Source organism: Gymnoscopelus braueri (genome assembly GCF_963280865.1).
Source record: "Gymnoscopelus braueri genome assembly, chromosome: 12".
NCBI lineage: Eukaryota > Metazoa > Chordata > Actinopteri > Myctophiformes > Myctophidae > Gymnoscopelus > Gymnoscopelus braueri.
This window is the reverse complement of record NC_137614.1, coordinates 32,368,966-32,390,079: the sequence shown is the minus strand read 5'-3', so window position 1 is coordinate 32,390,079 and position 21,114 is coordinate 32,368,966. Positions and strand designations below refer to the sequence as shown.

Sequence of the window (21,114 nt, the reverse complement as noted above, 5' to 3'; positions counted from 1 at the left end):
CCATTTTTCAAGATGGCCGACACCTTAGTGGGCAGTTAAGTGATATGATGGTTTATTTGGTGATACAAGCCTGAAAATTGGCATGAGCAGTCTCTGTGGGTCACTTGACAATAGGCCACCCACAGCTCCTTGAAATTTCAAGATGGCGGCCATTTTTCAAGATGGCCAACACTTTAGTGGAGCAATTAAGTTATATAATGGTTTATTTGGTGATACAAGCATGAACATTGGCATGAGCAGTCTCTGTGGGTCACTTGACAATAGGCCACCCACAGCTGCTTGAAATTTCAAGATGGCGGCCATTTTTCAAGATGGCCAACACTTTAGTGGAGCAATTAAGTTATATAATGGTTTATTTGGTGATACAAGCATTACATTTGGCATGAGCAGTCTCTAAGGGTTGCTTGACAAGAAAACACTCCCAGCCACTTGAAATTTCTATTTTCAAGATGGCTGCCCCCTGGATCCTCAAAAGATAAATTTTCTCATAGAAATGTATGTTTTTTTTTTCATTAAGGACGATTATTATTATTATGCTAAAGAACAATTTTTAACACATCACAATACAGTTGTGTTGATTTGTTGATCATAAATAGATAAGAGTGAATATCTGCACTACCAGGGCACACTGGTGATATATCACTGCTGTTAAACTCAGAGTGGGGTTCAATGTCAGCTAATTGAAAGTTAGTATCCCAAATGCTGTCTAATTTACCCCAAAACAGTTAGATAGCCGCACCTGAATTGACAGGTTGTGCTAGCACGGGAGAGCCGAGCCAAGGTTAATGGGGTTTTAGTTAACCGGATGGTGTACAGATCGCACAGGATTTAAATGGCATTGGATGAACGATCGGACTAAGTGTAGGGTTAAGGCACGAACTTAGTTGTATCCCATACATCAAAGTGCTTGGTAAAAGGTGGTAAAAGGATAAACCCTCGGCCTCTGCCTATGCTGCAGACATGGCAGAAGCCATCATAACAGTTGTGAAAACTAACTGGGACAGATGTTTCATTTGTCAGCAGGTCACCAAGGAAAAACTCATTCAGCCAAGTACTGGTTATGATACCATTGCAAGAAATGTTTCATTATTTCATAAGATCAATGCTCTGCCTATCTTACTTAGTCCAACCCGACTAGATGAAGGTGATGGCATAGAAAGCACATTGACAAGAAACAGAGCAAAATATCATTCAAGCTGTAAACTTAGGTTAAACAACAAAGCTGGAAAGGGCCCAAAAGAGAGCATCTACATCTGCTGAAGACACCGAAGATACCAAAGATATCCATGTCAAGAGGCCAAGAAGATCTAATGTATGACAGGTCCAGCGATGTCACAACTGTGAATGAGGCCAGGCTTGATCTCTTTGCCAGAAAGCAAAGACAATATGACTTGATCCCACCAACTCAAGCAGCACTCAAAGAGCATGCCAAACGTGCTTCTTATGAGGCTCGATACGTGTGGGGACAGGCATTGAAGCGACATCCACAAATGCCGAGCCCATCTGACTGGGGATGGGTGGAACAGGACGAGAAGTGGAAAGTCTTCTGGACTCCACTTCCACCTATTGCGGAGAGTTGTTGGGAGTTGACCAAATGTGGGTGCACCAAGGCATGTACTGGAAGGTATAAGTGCTTCAGATATGGACTCAGTTGCACATGCCTATGTAGTTGCCCCTGCTAGAACCTATTTGCATGTCTATTTTGCCAGAGTTATTCCCCGTTGTCCTCTGTGTTTTCAAGTGTAGGCCTATGGCTCGGCTTCCCCTCGCCACATCGGCGCATCATGTTTTACTTTTTATCTAGTCTATTACTGTGTAATTTTCAGTTGTTACTTTGTAACATTGCTTCCACTGCCTTCCACTGCCATATCTAACAGTGAAGCACATTTTCAGTTTAGTTCCTTAGTATCGTTTGTCATGGTTCCGTGGCTATTGCCATTCAGTATTAGCCATTGCTCATAATTTTGGAGCACTGTCCGTTCAGCACCACAACTGTGCTTATCAGCACCACAACTGTGCTAATTTATTCATCTTATTTTTTGTTTCCCCACCCGTTAGTATTTATTTGACACATGTAATGGCTGTTAGTTTAAAAAAGAAGAAAAAAAAAGAAATATATATATATATATATATATATATATATATATATATATATATATATATATATATATATATATATATATATATATATATATATATATATCCTCCCTTGTGACTTGTCGTGGTAAGAGAGCTTGTGTAGGCCTACCTCAGTGAACCCTGAGAGCTATGCCGGTGGGAGGCAACTCCTGACAGGTTTTACCAAACTGGACAGGTCGTGGGCGAGGAGTCAGACAAAACACAGTCAAACAACCTCTCTTGACAGAGCTTTTTGAGGAACCCAATACATTTCTATGAGAAAAGGTATCATTTAAAGATCCACATGGCGGACGGCAGTCATCTTGAAATTTCAAGTGGCTGTGGGTGGTTTCTTGTCAAATGACCTTTTGAGACGGCTCATGGCAATTTTCATGCTTGTATCACCAACTAAATGAGGTCTTAAGCTTAACTGCTCCACTAAGGTGGTGGCCATCTTGAAAAATGGCCGCCATCTTGAAATTTCAAATAGCTGTGGGTGGCTTATTGTCAAGTGACCCACAGAGACTGCTCATGCCAATTTTCATGCTTGTATCACCAAATGAACCATTATATAACTTAAATGCTCCACTAAAGTGTCGGCCATCTTGAAAAATGGCCGTCATCTTGACATTTCAAGTAGCTGTGGGTGGCCTATTGTCAAGTGACCCACAGAGACTGCTCATGCCAATTTTCATGTTTGTATCACCAAATAAACCATTATATAACTTAATTGCTCCACTAAAGTGTTGGCCATCTTGAAAAATGGCTGCCATCTTGAAATTTCAAGTAGCTGTGGGTGGCCTATTGTCAAGTGACCCACAGAGACTGCTCATGCCAATTGTCATGCTTGTATCACCAAATAAACCATCATATCACTTAACTGCCCACTAAGGTGTCGGCCATCTTGAAAAATGGCCGCCATCTTGAAATTACAAATGGCTCAGACAATTTTCTTGTCAAGTGACCCATGGAGACTGCTCATGCCAATTTTCACGCTTGTATCATCAACTGAAAGATTCTGCCAGAAAAAAGCATTTAGCCGCTCCACTATATGTAGCATCCTTCTGTCACTTGTTTTCAAAAGACCGTATCCTACGCTCAGTGTCTGTGTGTCCAGTTTTCACACTAATGTTTCTCTAGAATATTGTGGTGAGGTTTGGAACAAACTACTGGTAGGTGATTGGGTGGCGCGTTGACCACATAACTGCTGTTATGCGGTTTGATTCCATCTGGAGACCTGTGTTGCATGTCCTTCCTGCTCTCTGGTCTCCGTTTCCTGCCACTCAATTATCCTAAATAAAGCATAATCTGCTTTAAAAGAAAGAAAATACTTTAATTAGACCACCAAAACCTTTGCAAAAGTTAATTATTTTATTAATTAATTACTGCTGCTTGGAAACATGTTTGGAACTAACTGAGATTAAGGCATCACTTCACATGTCAGTGAGGCTTAGTTACTTTTGAACCCAAAAAGCAGAACTCGGGCACACAGTTTGCAATTAAGTACAGATATAGGTTAACCACTTAGCCCTATTTTTTTATTTGGCTATTTGAAAATGGACCTGGCTTATTCCCTATGTCACACACAGTGTTGTGTGCCTGATGTGTGCCTTTCTCGTTGGCTCGCATTGGCTCGTCTTTGTTAAAGGGGATATATATTCTCTGGTTCTAGCTAGGCAACACAGAAGGGTGGGACTTTGTTTCTTACATCAGCTCTAAGGTATATAAATGACATAGTTTAATGTTGAAAATGTTGTGGTATTCGCCTTTAAGCTAAGCTAGCTATGTTGAATATCAGTAAGGTTTTCTGAACCAAAAAACATGTTTCAAATCAATATTCATGTATACTATATGTGCAATTTTGAAATATAACAACTGATTCCATTTTTCCAACTCGGATGGCACACTTGTTGACATGCGAGGCAGGTAGGCAGAGACAGCACTGGGAAGGAACCTGGGGCACAGGAGTTGCGTGGTGTTTGACATAGGACAGACATGCATGAGGAGGATACTTGGGGTGAACTTGGGGAGACCCAGCCCACACGGTACATGAGTCATCATCATCAGTCCTGTGCGTGGGTGGGTGCATGGTTACTCTACGTGTAGAGCTACCCTGCTACTGTATGAGGCTTATCTGATGCGTAGCTAAACTGCGTGACTAGACCCCGACTTGCAGTCATATTAGCATCGGACCTAGCCTTGGAGTTTTCTTTTATCGATTCTGACATTTGCGTAGGCCTATCTCTGACAGGCTTGGACTCTTCCCCAAATAGCCACTGTTTAATGCCCATACTCATACACATTTCAAAATATAAAGTGCTTACCCTAAAGCCACGGATGTTACTTGACCATACGGGTCCTACTGTACCCTATTAGTCCGTATTATTCAATTATTCAGTCTTGGTCCAAGACTACATTCATATCAGCATCACTGTATAAAATATGGTGTCTGATACGAACATTAAATAAATAAATACATTCAAAATTTCTGTACATAATACAGAAAAGAAATCATACTTGAGGTCATTTAGAAATAGAAACAGTATCGTCATTATACTTAGTTGGCCAATCAAAGCACACTCTGACTCCATTGTTATATTCATTGTTACGCTCCAACATGCTAGCACAGTATAGCATTCACTGCTGAGCAAAAGGTGGTGCTGTGTGTTGAGTTGACATCACAGCTAAGTTGCCTCTGCAACTAGTCCTTGAAAGTGCCATCATTTTCTGTTTTATACGTATAGCATTGACAACCATCATGTCGCTCAATGAATGGTTGTCAATGAATGGTTGTCAAGGCTACGTTTAAAACACATAAAACACTTACAATAGTTGGCCAGCTACTGTAGTAGTTCTATTATTTTACGTTAGTTCCATTGATCCAAGTCAGAACACAATCAATTGATTGATCATTAAAATAAACATGCTCTGAAAATTGCACACTGTTACTGACATCTGGGCAGTCGGTGTGACAGTTGTCCTGGCTGTCACCACACCATGCTGGCCTTCCCAGTATAGGAAGCTGCTGCTGGGTGCAGCTGTCTGTTTGCAGCTCTGGCTGCTCACACACATGCACAGATATATACAGTACACGTGTATATGTACATGTACACTCTCATACGCATAGATACACACGGGGATGCCTGGTGACTCAGCCAGTTAGTGCATAGACCATATGTTCCTAGTGAGCGAGAGGGCCCAGGTTTGAATCCGAACCCTGTCTTGTCTCGCCTGTGTCTCCTTTCTCTTCCGGTCTCTCTGCACTGACCTACTGTATCTGAAATAAAGCATAAAAATGCCAACAACAAAAAACAACAACAAACAAAACAAAAACAAATCTCACATACAGTATACACACACACCAACACGCACGCAAGCACGCACGTAAGCACGTACACTCCCAGAGGGTCCGGTCTGTTAGCTGCCACTCCCTCTACCCTCCTGTGTGCATGAACACACACACACACACACACACACACACACACACACACACACACACACACACACACACACACACACACACACACACACACACACACACACACACACACACACACACACGTGCACACTCTGCCCCCACCTCCCTCTCTTTATCTGTCACCCCCTATGCTCTCACTGCCATCCGCCCACCGCACACAGACTCAAGGCATGCTGGGAGAATTAATGGGCCAAGCGGAGAAAGTCAGCGGGGGTTCAGGGAGGAAGGAGGGCGCGGAGGCGTGGGTGTGTGTGGGGGGAGTGGGGGGAGTGAAGGAGCGTGGTGGGGGTAAGGTTAGAGGGGAAGAAGACTCCTGCAGCCACACAGACATGTCTGGGTGGCTCGCCTTTCTCTCATTCGCCCTGTCTCTCCTCTCCTCCCCGCTCCCTTGCTCCCCTCTGTCAGAAGAGCTGTTCTCTTTTTCTTTTCTTTTCTTTTTCTTTTTTACATCCGTGGTGGCAGTCGCATGAAAGATGCATGTCGATAATGTGCTGCCCCCCTGTGGGCGGGCTGCCAGCCCTCTCTGTCTCCTGCGTGCGTGCGTGCGTGCGTGCGTGCGTGCGTGCGTGTGTGTGTGTGTGTGTGTGTGTGTGTGTGCGAGTGGACTAGCTGACTGGCACAGCCCCTTGCTGGAGCAACAGGCCATGCGAGGACGCACGTCAGGGGTGTGGGGGGTTTACTGGCAGGATTTATGTGTGAGACGGAGAGAAAAAGTTTCATGGCGAATAGTGACTACAGTATGTGTGCTCATGTAACAAGCCCAGGCGTGCGTGCGTGCGTGTGTGCGTGCGTGCGTGCGTGCGTGCGTGTGTGTACATGCGTGCGTGCGAGTGGACTAGCTGACTGGCACAGCCCCTTGCTGGAGCAACAGGCCATGCGAGGACGCACGTCAGGGGTGTGGGGGGTTTACTGGCAGGATTTATGTGTGAGACGGAGAGAAGAAGTTTCATGGCGAATAGTGACTACAGTATGTGTGCTCATGTAACAAGCCTGTGCGTGCGTGCGTGCATGCGTGCGTGCGTGTGTGTGTGTGTGTGTGCGCACACTACAATACTCCTCACTAGTATAGTAATACAAATGTGTGTGTGTGTGTGTGTGTGTGTGTGTGCATTACAAGGCCTTGCAGGTCTCTTTAACACAGTCAGACTGTCACCAAAGGTCCTCATTATTTCACTTCCAGCCGGGTGGCTGCCTCTCACATTCAACGTCAGGGAATAAAGAAGATAGAGCCAGGGACTTTGATACTGAGGCAAGAAGAGGAATCTGGAAGTCAAGTTGGCGCTGCCACACACATACACACAACCCTTCGGACAGCTTGCGTGCGTCCATGTATGCATGCATTAAGCTAAGGCTGAGAATGGCAGACATGATTAACCTGTGTGCATACTGAAACACACACACACACACACACACGCACACACGTGTTCATGTCCATTCAGTGTACGTGTGCATGTGTATGTGCATTGCAACTCTGCACCCATTCTCTATTCAAGTAGAGCTAGAGGGTAGGGTCAATTTCATTTGAACTTCTTCTCGTCAGAGGATGAGTCAAATTTCAGTTTGTACATCACAAAGCCCTCATCACAGAATCACAGAGCAGTCAGTTCACCTTCTCAAATTGAATCTGGGCTCATACTTAGAATGGACTTGATGAAAATGAAATAGACAGAGCACTCGGGTGGTGCAGGGGTAAAGTTCCTGCCAACCCCCACAGAGGTTGGAATCCTGACCTCCGCAGCTTGGCCAAGTGTTCCAACGAACAAAATTGGCCGTGTTCGAGGAAGGGAAGCCGGGCAGGGAGGCTGATCTTTGATGCTGTACTATAGTGACTCCTGTGGGTTGGTCAGGGCGCCTGTTCATTGGGGTGTGAAACTGGGAAGAATAGTTTTTACCTCCTATATCTTCCCACTGAAACACCTTACTGTCAGTTGAAAAGAACTCGGCCTTGGCATCACACTTATCGGAGGAGATTATGGTTGTCTGTGCTCTCCCTATAGGACCAATTGTAGGAGTTAGCAGTGACAAGGGAACAGAATACAAACGGGAATGTGGAAAACGTGTAAGAAATACGTAGGAAAAAATAATAGTCAAAAAGAACAAAAGAAAGTAAAATATACTCACGTTTTGACGTGTTCACTATTTGTCTTTTGGGTATTAAACTCACTGAGTGTGCGCGTGTTGTTTTCTGTACACCTATGTCAGGTTGTATGCCTGTGTTTGTTCAATGCCCTCAAATGAGTGTTTGCTGTGAGAGAAACAAATTAAATGATGTGGATGTGTGGCTCCAATATCAGCCTGTCTTTACTTAACTTTACTTTATTTGTTTATTTACGGGACAGTGCACATTAAAGTCGTAGTGAAATGGCATTTTCGGTCATTTTATTTTGAAGTTTCAGTTTCAAGTGACCTCGGAACCTATCAGACGGTTCCATCCCTTTAGGCTATGGAACGGTGGAATCTCACTCTGTGGCTGTGGCCCAAGCCCCCAGAACCGTGGTATAACAGTGAAGTTACTGTACCTTCGCCTGGTGGTCAAATCTGGGATTGCAGGACTTCCGCATTTAAAACGCTACTGCGCGTGCGTCTACCGTTTGAAACCCTATTGCGCTTGCTTGTTGCTCAAGTCTTCCGTATTTGAGCACCAACATTGGTGCCCAAATGAAGAAAAATGCAGAAGTAGAGTGTTCTTCCGGGTGCTTCATGCGCTGGTGAGCAACTTTCATTGAAAGAAATAGGTGGCGGCGGGGCAGTCCGCCCTCTAGATATATTATAACTCTAACTCTATAATGCTGTGGACGCAGAGGGCGGTAGCCTGCCGGCTCACGCTGCCCAAGGGAGAGAGAAACGACCAGTGGGAATCATGTTTGTTACTACGTTGCTTATTTCTAACCTACTTTATAATGTTTTCTGATACATATTTTAGTGTGCTGATTAAGTTTAAAATTAGTAATACACCGTCTGGACGTCTTCTTGAATGAGATTCAAAACGGAGTAGCTCTGTAATTAAAATCAGGTGTATTTGGAGGAACGTGAGCTAAGGGAATGAAACGGGTGAATGAAATCGAGAGTAATTTACATTCATAAGAGTATCTACAGTATGTCATCACCGCAGTACATTTGCATTCACGGGAAGTCATTAAGATTGGCCTATCTATTGATCTATCTATTGTCTAGGTATGCCCAAAATGATGACCACGGATATGCTCTAAAAGTGTGAAAAACATATTTTTAATTTCACCATGCAGGTCTTTAATGAACACTCAAACAATGTAACAAGAAGTGAATCAATTGAACATGATAGACGGAAGCTCATTTCCATCCGTACAGTCCCACATATAAAAACATCACAACAACAACAAATCACAAATACAGAAAATACAACATCACTTTTATTTTAAGCCTAACTAGCAACCTAATACCTACTATAAAGTCTAATACCTAACCAATAGAATATCTAAACTAAAGCCTATTAAAAATGTATCGATGGGCACATGTTTGAGACATTTTTAACTGTTGTTTTAGTTGTGTTTTAAAGGCACACAGGGGGGGCTTTCCCTTGGAGTGACTGGGAGGCTATTCCATCGTAGGCTTCCCTTGATGGATAGGACTAAATGTCCAAAAGTGGTCTGCCTACAATAGACCTCACAGCCCCCTCTGGTGTCGTATCAATGACTAGACTCCTGCAAAGCCACACCGTAAAAAATTCTAAAATGTATTAGGAGTATGTTGGTGCTCTTTAAAACCAGTCTACTGTATACAGCATTCTGCTTCAGGTGTGGTCATTCCAAACTGATAAGCATAATAAGAAAATAAATGGAATTGGCCGTGCTAGCGAAAGACACACTTCCTGTTGTTGATGCTGCTGTTGCACATAATGGATGACGTTCTGATTGCAACACTGTTTCAGCTCTCTATTAATTCCCTATAGCACATGGCTTGTCTTTCTGTGTGTGTGTGTGTGTGTGTGTGTGTGTGTGTGTGTGTGTGTGTGTGTGTGTGTGTGTGTGTGTGTGTGTGTGTGTGTGTGTGTGTGTGTGTGTGTGTGTGTGTGTGTGTGTGTGTGTGTGTGTGTGTGTGTGTGTGTGTGTGTGTGCGCGCGCGCTTGAATTATAACATCTGCATGTTTGCATACAAAGGTTTGTGTGGATGTAGGAGCCTGCCTACTGTACAAGTTTGTGCAAGCTCGTGTGTTCATGCGTGTATGTGTGCATAGAACCATAGTTCATGGTCCACCATCTCCTATTTGACGTGCAGGCTGCCCAGGGCTGCAGGTCCAGTTCCTGGTAGACGAGGCCTTCCTGAGACCCGGCGAGAAGCGCTGGTTCCTGCGCTACCTGGCCCTTCACACCATGCAGGTGGACATCTGGGACAGCAGCTCTCTGCTCCTTATCGGTTCCACAGCCATCGAGCTCAAGGTACGAGTCCCCATCCCAAGTACAGTACTCACCCTGTACCCACTTCAGTGTCTACCCACACATTGCGCCTATAATGTCATGCCCAAAATGAGGATGCCAGGTTGAAAGTGGTTTAGATAATTACCTGCGTTTCCTCAAAACACAAATAACAAATACGTAGTTTAGAAATAGCTCAGAATTATTGCTTTTACGGTAATATCTATGTTTTTGATATAACCTGCAATGGGACTGAAAATAGGAGCAGATGGTGAACCAAACCATAATTACCCCGCAAACAAAAACCCAATCGACAAAACTCTTCTTTTTTTTCTCTCTCTGCATTGATTCCAGTTCCATCTTTCTCTGCAGTTCTTTCAGCCCCCATGCCTGGAAAAACAGGCTAAGCTCGGAAGCATGTCCAAATACTTGGCTCGGATAACGGATCTTTCTAATTATTCCTCGCAACAAATTCATTTGTTTTCCCGTGGTCTATTGATGTTGCTTGGCTTCGTGGAACTAAGTGGGGAGTGCTTTGAAACGGGCAACCGCGCACCCACTTCCCGTCCTCGGGCGAGCTAATGCACATGCTCAGAGTAATTGAAATGAATTCGCTTCAGCATTCCACTCAGTACGTCGTCAGCTATTACGCTTAGGAAGTATGCAAATGCTGTGGTTTTTGTTCAAAGAGAATGGCGTGAGTAAGACGAGGAGACAGCCGCACGTTTGGATTTTAAACATGAAACAGGCGAGCCGCTGCAGGGCATTCCTCAGAGCACTGCCTTCTCACCAACAAACACACAGCTGCCTTGGTGCGGGAGTTTTTCATGTTGGACCCCTGACCAACGATTAAGGGCTATACTGGAGTTCTTATCGGTTTTGTTTATTTTATCCTATTAAATAAACAAGCTGCAGATTAAAGGCTTGTTTCAGCTTTCCTCTGCTCAACACCATTTTTTATTCATTGGACTTAAATGTCTCTCTTGCCAGTGCAGTATGTGGCATTGGTTTTCATCTGACGCAGCTGTTCTTTACTTATCTTTACGCCTCAGCACTGTTCATTTAGCACCCAGTTTAATCTGATTCCACCTCCCTCTGTCCCCTCACCACTGAAAACATCCTCAGTGTTGATTTAACTCTGTGTGTAAAAATGAGCCGTTTCTTTTACACTCCATGTTAAATCAACACTGAGGATTTTTCTGTGCACTTGCACTCATTTCTTGTTCCCCTTCCCTTTTGTTTGTCCGCTTGACTGCTTGTAGAGTTCTACTTATCGTCTGGGTCTTGTTTTTTGTGTGCGTGCGTATAATCTAGTTCAGTGTTTCTGGTTTGGGGGTTGGGGGGTTGTGTTGGGTGAGGCCTTGTGTGCTTTGAGATAGACACACATTTTTAACATGTTAAACTAAATCATAACACATTTTCCTGACCAATTTCTAAATAAGTCCTTTCTTTATCATCCACTGTCTCTGCATGTGTGTTCTCTATGTGATGTCAGTCGAACTTGTCATACAGTATCAGAGAGTGTATGACGTACGGTAGGGTTATTGACTATTTTTCACAGTTATTCACAGCTTTTCAGGATTTGTCAAATATTTTAAATAGTTTTTAAAATAGCAGATCTACTATCTCCACAACGTGTCGTGTTGTGAGCTTATAGAGATCGGCTATTTTCAAATAGCCCGAGTATAAAATAGGGTTTAAGTAGTAACTCCCACATCAGTAATAACATTGTTAAACATTTAAACATGTACAGTATGAGAAACACATTTGTGTGCGCGTGCACGCATGTGGGGCTCTCAGCTTTTGTCAGACTCCAAGGATAAAACATAGGGAACCACTGATCTGTTTTCCATGTCATCCTGTTTCTGTTTGTTTGCATTGTCTCCATTACCTTCTGTCCGTTCCGCATCCACAGCACATGTTCCGTCAGGGCCGCACGGCAGTGCAGGCCCTCCACGAGGTGGAGGTACTGACCACCGACTACTTGGGCGAGGACTCCCTGCTGACGAGCGGCGGTGAGCCGGGCCGGCAGAGGTCCCCTGCGCCCCCCCTCAACGTACACACCCTCGTCCGGGGCCGGCTGCACGTGCGAACGGGCAACATCGGTGAGGAGAGCACAGTTTTCTCAGAGACAAAAATCAAACTAAACAAAAATAACTTTATTGATCCCAGAAGGGAAATTGGGTATGTCTGTTTTTTGTGTTATGTTGATCCTGTGGATGTGTGCATCGGCACGTAGCAGGGATCACGCGAGACGAAGCCAAGATACGACAACAAAAAGAACACGCACAGCGCTGAGTGGGACCTCTGGGGACATAAAACAAAGGCATGGCCTTGACCCGGTGGGCCTTATTTGTTGGCAGACAATCGGGACGTTCCGGTCCTATGACTTGCCTCATTGTTTGAACGTGTGGAGGAGAGATTATTGATGACTGTGACTTTAAATGCAACAATATAACAGAGGACGGCAGGGAAAAGACAGGACACTCTGCCTGTGGTGCCTCTTGACTGATCATGGCGACGCTTCACAGCACAGCCTGGTTGCATTCTGCGCCTCTCCAACACAGACTTAAAAAAGAAAAAAACGTTAACAAAAAAAAGAAAAGAAAGTGAAGCTTCAAATTGTCCTCATTTCCCATCAGTTTTTGACATTTCGTTGGCATTCTGAATGGGTGTGTGTGACACCTTACTGACACGTACGTAAGTTGTTCCGCATGAGCGATCAACGGCGCCGCCGGCTCGGTGTATCAGCCTCGGGAATGACAACGCTCACTGGAGATAATGGAGAGAAATGACGAAACCTGGAGCTTTTCCAGGAGGCAAACGATTTTTTTCTTTTTAACTGTGCAATTGAGGATAATAATGGACAAAGTTGGTGCAGTAAATGGTCTATGAATAGAAAGGCGTTAAACTCAATAGGCCCGCTGATCGTTCCTATCACCAGTGATAATGGATATTAGCAGATGATCCTTCATATTATGGATCTTGACATTGGCGACTGATGAACGAGCCCAATTTGCTATATGAATCCACGGCTTCGCTAGGTTGACAGAAGTGGGTAGCCGAGTGTCATTCATAGCTTTTGTAGCAGTTGTTATGCCACCAAAGGCTATCGGTTGCTGTAAATTATGTTAATGAACTGCTGAGTGGGCCAGTTCAAGTCAGAGGGTCATCTGACCCCATTAGTCAGTCATTTTTGTTTGTTGCGTATGATCTGAACTGTTAATGTGTTCTCATGATGGTTCATATACAGTATATGAACCATATGAAAGGCATAGTATCTCCCTCGGCGCTCGGGTGGCGCGGTGGTAAAGTACCTGCCCCACCACCGCAGAGTCTGGGGGTTCGAATCGCTGTGCATCCGGCTTTGTCCAGCGTCTACACAAACACAATTGGCCCGTGTTTGGGGGAGGGAAGCCGGGCGAGGAGGGTGATATTAGTCACTGAACATACGGGCTGGGGGCGGCACCTGTCAGCGGGGAGTGTTGGGCGGGAGGAGTAGGACAAAGGCTCTACATCCTCCCGGTGGGGGGCTCCTCACTGGCAGGTGAGCCAGTAGGATACAACATCAGTGACAACACACAGAAATGTGTGTGGGGAGGAATCAATTGGCATAATGACTACATTGGGGGGAAACAGGGGGTAAAAAGCTAAACAAATACAAAAATAAATTAAAATAAATACAAAATGTGTGTCGTATCAAATAATCCTTCCACTGTTTCAGTACAGATGTGTTGTCACTTTTGTTTGTGGTTAGGCTAAGGTCTGTTTGGGTTATGGTTTGGTTTTGCTTTAGTTTATTTTAGTTAAGTTTAGGCACTGATTCTGTGATTAGGTTTGGGTGTGGTTACTATAGTTGGGGTAAAGGGTTTGTGTTATGTTTCAGGTCAAAATACTTATGGAGTCGTGGGTGGTGTCCCACTTGACTTGATGGTCAATGATCTCATACCCTCTGTCCTCAAGCCATTGTGGTGCGATAGCAGCAGCTGTCAGTGGTCTCCTTGCCGTTATTCATAAACAATGCATCGGTCTCGTGGGCCTTGGAAGCCCCGCCGCGCCATCCCAATGCTACTAGCTTAAGATACGGCGGTGTGCCCGTGCTCTCTCTCTCTCTCTCTTTCTCTCGTCGCCTCTTCATCACCCAAAGCAGGGCGAGAGCGTGGTGAGTTATTAGGAGAGTATCTGGCATGTAAATTTCAATCAAGGAGTTAGATATCCATCAGGCCCGGGCCGCGCCTGGCGCCTCCCAGCTGACAGCCCCGAATCAATTTCGCCGCAGAGGGAGACGGGGTGGGTGAGTGCTTTCTCTCCTTCTGCCTCTCCTGTCTGTCAGTCCTTCACCCAAATTCACCTTCCCTCACAGCGCCCCAGTTTAGTCTTTGTCCTTTTCTCTCTCTCTGTTTCTCGCAGAGCTTTTTCTTTCAATTCATCTCTTTTTTTCCTGCTCACCTCTCTTGCAACCTTCACCTCCCCTACAGTATATTGTCCATTTCCATTCCCCCCCTCTCTCTCTCCCTCCTTCCCCCCTCTCTCTCTTTTCTATTCATCTCTTTTTTCCGCTCACCTCTCTGGCACCTTCACCTCCCCTACAGTATATTGTCCATTTCCATCTTTCTACCTCTCTACCTCTCTCTCTCTGCCACCCCCCCCCCCACCCCCCATCTCTCATTGTCTGTCTCTCATCAAGGTGTAATGGATAGGTGGTGATATTTGCAGGGCGGTGAGGGGATGCGCGGTGTAGTCATTAGTGTTTGCTGAAGAAAAGCCTCAGGAATGAGGACTTTTACCCACACCAAGACAGATTGCGCAAGAGTCTGACAGGGATTTGCCGGCCAACACACACACGCACGCATGCACAGCCCCACACACACACACACACACGCACACGCGCACACACACACACACACACACACACACACACACACACACACACACGCACGCACACACACACACACACACACACAGCATCACTTAAATGCCTTGTGTGCATGTACTGTATGCATTTCACACACATGCACTGTCTTTCAGACAGACAGAGGGGTTAGCAGACCATGGCCAGGTTGTTTCTATGGTGCGTGGATTGCAGAGTGTTATGCTGGGGTGTGAGCTCAGAGGACCAGGAGAGAAAGAGGGAACTGTTAGGCAATGGCGCATGAGCAATAGCTGCTGTAATTTAGACTGGACTTCTATTTCTGTCGCAAGGGTTTTGCTAATTTGGATTAATGTTTATATTTATATTTATATTTATAAGCAGCAATGCATTGTCATCATCATCATCATCATCATCATCATGGTTATAACCACTATTTTAACCACTTAAGGTTAGATTTTGTCATTCAATGGTGTCGTGCAAAACCATAGCGAACACTAGAAAAAGTGCTCCTCGGAGCACAGGTCTCCGCCAGGTCAGGTAGGTTATTGTGGCCTCCTGGTGGCGCTATAATAGGCCATTGTGAAAAGGGTGCCCGTTTCTTCTTAGGCCTTTCACGACAATCGGACACTGCATTCATGATTTGAGGCATTTTGTTCCAAAAATGTGTTTTGCTAAATTAGACCTGCTGGTGGCGCTATAACAGGCCAATGTGAAAGGGGTGGCATTTCTTCCTCAGCCTAGTGGGAATGTGCGTGTGAAATTTCACGGAAATCGCAAGCTGAGTGCATAATTTGAGGCATTTTGTTCAAAACGGACCAATCCTGCAAACTTTGGAAGCCAGCCTTAGCCAATGAGGATGGAATATGGGAAATCGGACAGATCCGTGTTCATCACATGGCTATAGAGATACTGTATACCGATTTGCATGACGTTTGGATAAAATCTGTAGGAGTCATATAAAGAAATTGGTTTTGCACAAATCGGCCTCCTGGTGGCCCATGTGAAAAATTTGGGGCAGAGGTTCTGAATTGGCATCACTGTGTGCACAGTTTCGCAGCGACCGGGCCAACGGTGCCAGAGATTAGCTGTCCACAGACGGACACACGGACGGACGGACGGACGGACAGGGGGTAAAACATACTCTCTCGCCAAGCCTTTCGGCCTGGCGGAGACAATAAGAGCTCTCAACTTGGCACAATGCACCGCGTTGTGAGCTTGTATATCTGCTATTGTCACTATTTTTTTTAAATGTTTTTATGTATAGTGACATGCCAAAAATAGGGGACGCCAGGTTGAAAGTGGTTAATAAGAATGATTTCACTAAAATGATCTGGTTATAGCTACTTATACTCTGCAATTATATTTCACGAGCAAAACCTACAGCAATGCTTTCTCTCTTTTTAAGTTGAATGTGTTTCAGCCATGCGTGCTATTAATCATGTCTGTACTTTGGCCCCGGTGGGAATTCATCAGAATTAGCCTTTATTGGAAACGGTGAGTGACAGAACGTCATCGCCAAATGACAAAGAGCGAAACACCAAATAATATCCTTTTTAATTATGATGAGGTGGGATTGACAAGTAATTAATTAAATGGTAATGATATATGCTGTCGGGTCCATTCAATCATTTTTTATAAAGCAACCATGCTTAATAGCTTGAAAGGCCCTACCTGCATAATGTAACATTGTGGCATGCTTTTAAGGTTTTGGCCCCCTACAGGGAGAGCACTGCTCAGTTTGAAAATTCACCAATGCTGAGGGAACTAAATATTAGATCCACCTGCTGTTTCCTTGAAATACTCTGAATCCTATAGTGTCCATATTCTGGGCATTTGAACATTTGTTGTAAAATAGCAGATTTTCAAGCTTGTTGATTGGCTATTTTTGGCGTAGAGATTTGGTAAAAATGAGGGGTCCAAGTACAGACCCCTGGGGGTCAATGAGTAGGGCTTAAGTGGTTAAAGCTGAATATATAATATATATTGTGGTCATAAAATGCCTTCTTCGTTTCCCATCTTTGTTTTGCTTATAGCACAGTAAAATGTGCTAATTCAACCCATCCAAACCGGGAAAGCATCTGTGTCACATTAGATTTTAACCTCTTTAACTATATTTTATACTTTGGCTATTCAAAAATAGCAGATATACAAGCTCATAGCGCGTCACTTTGTGCCGTGCTATGAGCTTGTAGATCTGCTATTTTTTGAAAAATCATGCAAATCTGTGCAATTCTTTGAATATATATATTTTTTTAAAGCGAACATTTTTAACTCAAATATCTGCTTCTGGGTGTCCCTGGAACAAAATATTTCGAGATGGGGGTCCGCGGCCAAATACATATCATTTTCGGGGCCCTTGACATGAAAAAGTTTGAGAACCACTGATACAGCAACATAAGTTTTTCTGAAAACCATTGGGATTTGGAAGACATATATTTTTTAATCGGCTTCAGGTCTTAATGGGTTAACTATGAGAATGTACACCACATGGATCCGACTGTGCTGACCCTTCTATAAACCAGGTTGCGTAAATGAGATGGAGACATTTGCTGGAAGCACAGGACAAACAATGACGAGCTTGTTCCACATCGACTTTTTTATTATTTTATTATTTTATTTGAGCCAAAATCAATCCTTGTCCAAGTGGCCCTGTCATATTGTACTTACAATCTCACTATGATGACAGACAGGTGTCAGACACGTTGACACCTGCTTATTTTAGCTGAACGAGGACGTTGTACCAGAGCTCCTACCTAGGCCATTGAACTCAATCCAGAACAGCTATGACTGGTGTTATGCTTCTGCCCTGCGGCTATCCACCAGCCACAGTGCTGTGTGATGGGCTTTTGAGGAGATGTCAGCCCACCTTATATCTTGTGATCCAGTCCCATTTTGGGTGACAGCTTGGAGTGACAACTCATACTACTACCTTGGCATCAGAAAAAAAATAATAACATCGAACTTCAGGGGCATATCCCATTACAGATACCAAATACCTACCGTAATCTAGCTTTTTCGACACACATACAGTACACACGCAACCATGTATCCCACAACTCCAGAGAGCATAATAAAATGACATGTGTAAAGTCCACAATGCCTCATGTGGTGTCTTCCTCTCTCTCTCTCTCTCTCTCGCTCTCTCGTTCTTGCTCTCTTGCTCTCTTGCTCTCTCTCTCTCTCTCTCTCTCTCTCTCTCTCTCTCTCTCTCTCTCTCTCTCTCTCTCTCTCTCTCACACACACACACATACACACACACACCAGCACACACAGTTCTCATCTGCAGTGGCCTGATAAGCCTTAGAGAAACGCACAGCTGCTGCGGGGGAGAGGGGACTCCTGCCCAAAGCACACCTATTGGAACAGAATATCAATGAAATCCACCTGACAAAATTCTATAGCAAGGCAAATTAAGACCACGTGCTTTTGCCTGAAGGGTGCACGCACGCACAATTTGTCGCACTCATTAGAAGCTGTGGTCGTCTATGCTGCAGGCCAGACCTGCATGAGCAAGAATCTGCTTATTCTGAAAGGTTGCTGGCCTGGAACGTGGAGGCAGGAGAAATCGAATATCGCATAACCATTCTGAAACCCCCTCGGCACTTGCCCCCATTTGTTTTGGGGACCCACTAAATCAGCACTTTGTTGTGGCCTTAACCCTAAGTATTGCCAGCGGAGCAGAGATGAGAGGGAGTGGGGAAGAGAGGTACAGTATTGTAATGTAGTTCAACGGCGAGTGCTACTCAATAAATCTGATAAGAGTTTGGCCCCTGGCACTCCCTTTACAATTACTCAGCTCTGGACGGACAGCTTCGGCCTGAACGCCAGACCGCGCCAACGCCCCCCTGAGACCACAAAGCCTGCAGGCGTCAGCTTAAATTTCAGCGGGGAGGATAACCAACCTGCAAATGTGATTAAACAGTTAGCGAGTGAAACATGAGCCAGGCATCCATGTCAACCTGGATTGGCACTTGAGTCGTTACTATCCGATGATCCATGTGATAATTCCACTCATGGTCAATTAATTAACGTGATTGAATGGTCACGTCGAACTACGGGGGTTGCCATCGCTCAGTCATTCCATGACTGATCCATTTGTTTGCTCATGGGCGTTAAGTGACTCGTGCTCATCTTATCACGTTCTTGCAGGCTTATTGTCGGAATCCATAAATCATAAAAGTATGTCTGTCCAACCGGAAGTGGGCTTGAAAGGCTCATAATAAGGCGCTGGGAATGGGATCTCTCTATGAGCTTTGTTATCGATCAGAGATGTTTATATACAGCGGCAAAAGTAATGTCTTCACAGTAGTACTGGGGAGTATAACTCAAACAAATGTGACATTTATATTTGGGTCGACTTCAGTGGTCGAGCATAGGAGATGGATGTTGAAGGGAAGGCAGACACCTCACCCATTAATCTGCAGAATTGTGCTGTCTGTGTCGGTTTGCATGGCAACAGAAGCTCCCTCATTCCTCGCTGCCTATTATCAGGTTGTTGATAAAGGAGTCTGGTCTCTGAGAGACATGGAGGCTGCTTTTAGTTCCCCTCCAACTCCCATCAACTTGCAGAGATGTCACTTCACGGCCGATAAAACCACTCAATTGCTGCAATCGCAGAGTTTCACTTCATCAAGTGTCCTCTGTGATGTGTCCTAAAGCCTTTTTAAACAAAATGCCGAAATCTCTCCCACCACAATTAAAGTGTGTCAATTTGTCATGTTAAGCTAAAACTTCCCAAAGCCCAGAAACTCTTAATGAGACTGGAGCATTGTGGCAGAGTGCAATGTATTTTAATAATGAATTGTAACCTTTTGTTTTAATTGCCACCTCAATCATCTGATTTGCAGATTGTGTAAAGGATCTGTGAAGCAAGCAGCGGCTTAGGAATACCCTTAAATTAGAAAAAGTGTATTATTTTGGGAGGTTCCTGGTGGCTCAGCCAGTTAGTGCACAGACCATACTAGTGATCTTGTCTTGTCTTTCTCTCTGACCCTGAAATAAAGCTTAAAAATGCCAAAAATAAATCTTTAAAGAAAATGTTTGACTATAATACCTGTGTTATTTGGGTGTATTCACGGTGGTGGCTGTGCAACGCAGAAGTGGTGACCAGGTTATGTTCCCTCATGAGCAACAGCATCCTCGATACTTCCATTACTTGTGGTTACTTGTGGCGTACAAAGCTTCGCTCGACAGTGCAAGGGAGCCGCTCCCCACAACGCTGATCTTGTAGGACTCCAGTGTTAAATGAATTAGTGTTTGTTCTGCGCTGGAGAAGAGAACCTGCAATCGATCATCGTTCGCAGTCCACCACAAGCGTGCCCAGAAGTGTTTACTCACCCACTGGCCCTTGAGAAGGAGGGCGAACAAATGGTGGGGTGCTGCTGTTTCGGAGCAGGGAATGGAGACAGAAGAGGTTGCGAGCCAAAGGGAGCCTTTGGCTCGCGACTTCCCGAATCTGCCAAGGGGCAGGTTCGGGTAGATAGGAGCTCCATGCTGACAGCTTGGCTATTCGTACAAAGACATACACAGTAAAATCCTCAGTAGGGATCCCACATGGACCCCATCAGGGTCCATTTGATTCCATTTCTACACTTTCAGTGTTAAAATTGGATGAATTAACACTTAGGGTTTTACTGTGTAGGAGCTACAAGCTGACAGCTTGGCTATTCGTACAAAGACATAGAGCCGCTTACAGTCATTGGTGTGATTTCCATATTCAAATTTACAAGAAGGGCTTCCAATTGAATACAGTGTGGAGAGTTATCACGTCTTCTTTGGCATGTTATGATGGCGTGTGTTTTTCAGGCTTGCATGTGATGAGTACCACCTGATAAAAGGAATTAACAGCAGCAGCAGCACACCAAATCTAGCATGTTTACCTTGGAAGCTGCTATCTGCTGTTTTCCATGCTGACCACTCGGCCAAACAGTGTCTAGTGCAGCCAATAGTAGCCATCAGTCAGCGTGACACCTAGCATGTTGCCAGCTGCCCCCTGTCCAAACCATTCTAATGAATAGACCTGGCCGTGTCTCAGTACATTGATTCTGACCGAAAGGCTTTAAAGCCATTGATTGACCTGAACTTTCAGTTACAGCCCTCGTCTGTGGTGAAAAATGCACATTTTCAAATCTAGCCTCAAAGAGAGCTGCCTTGGGGCTAAAAAAAAGAAATAGATTTGGTCTCTAGTGTGAAATGTCAGAATCTGGCTTTAGATCAAACTTTGGCTTGTTACCTGAAGAGGTGCCACAGCTAAG

General features: G+C 44.6%; 1 protein-coding gene across 1 annotated transcript in view; it reads left to right on the top strand.

Moving 5' to 3' along the window:
• The window catches only part of nphp4 (nephronophthisis 4), a 244,105-nt gene that overhangs the window by 188,661 nt on the left and 34,330 nt on the right, over positions 1-21,114 (top strand). The window contains exons 16-17 of the mRNA XM_080443698.1: positions 9,851-10,011; positions 11,903-12,092. Coding sequence (XP_080299824.1) covers positions 9,851-10,011; positions 11,903-12,092 — 351 coding nt within the window. The remainder of the gene's footprint in view (positions 1-9,850; positions 10,012-11,902; positions 12,093-21,114) is intronic.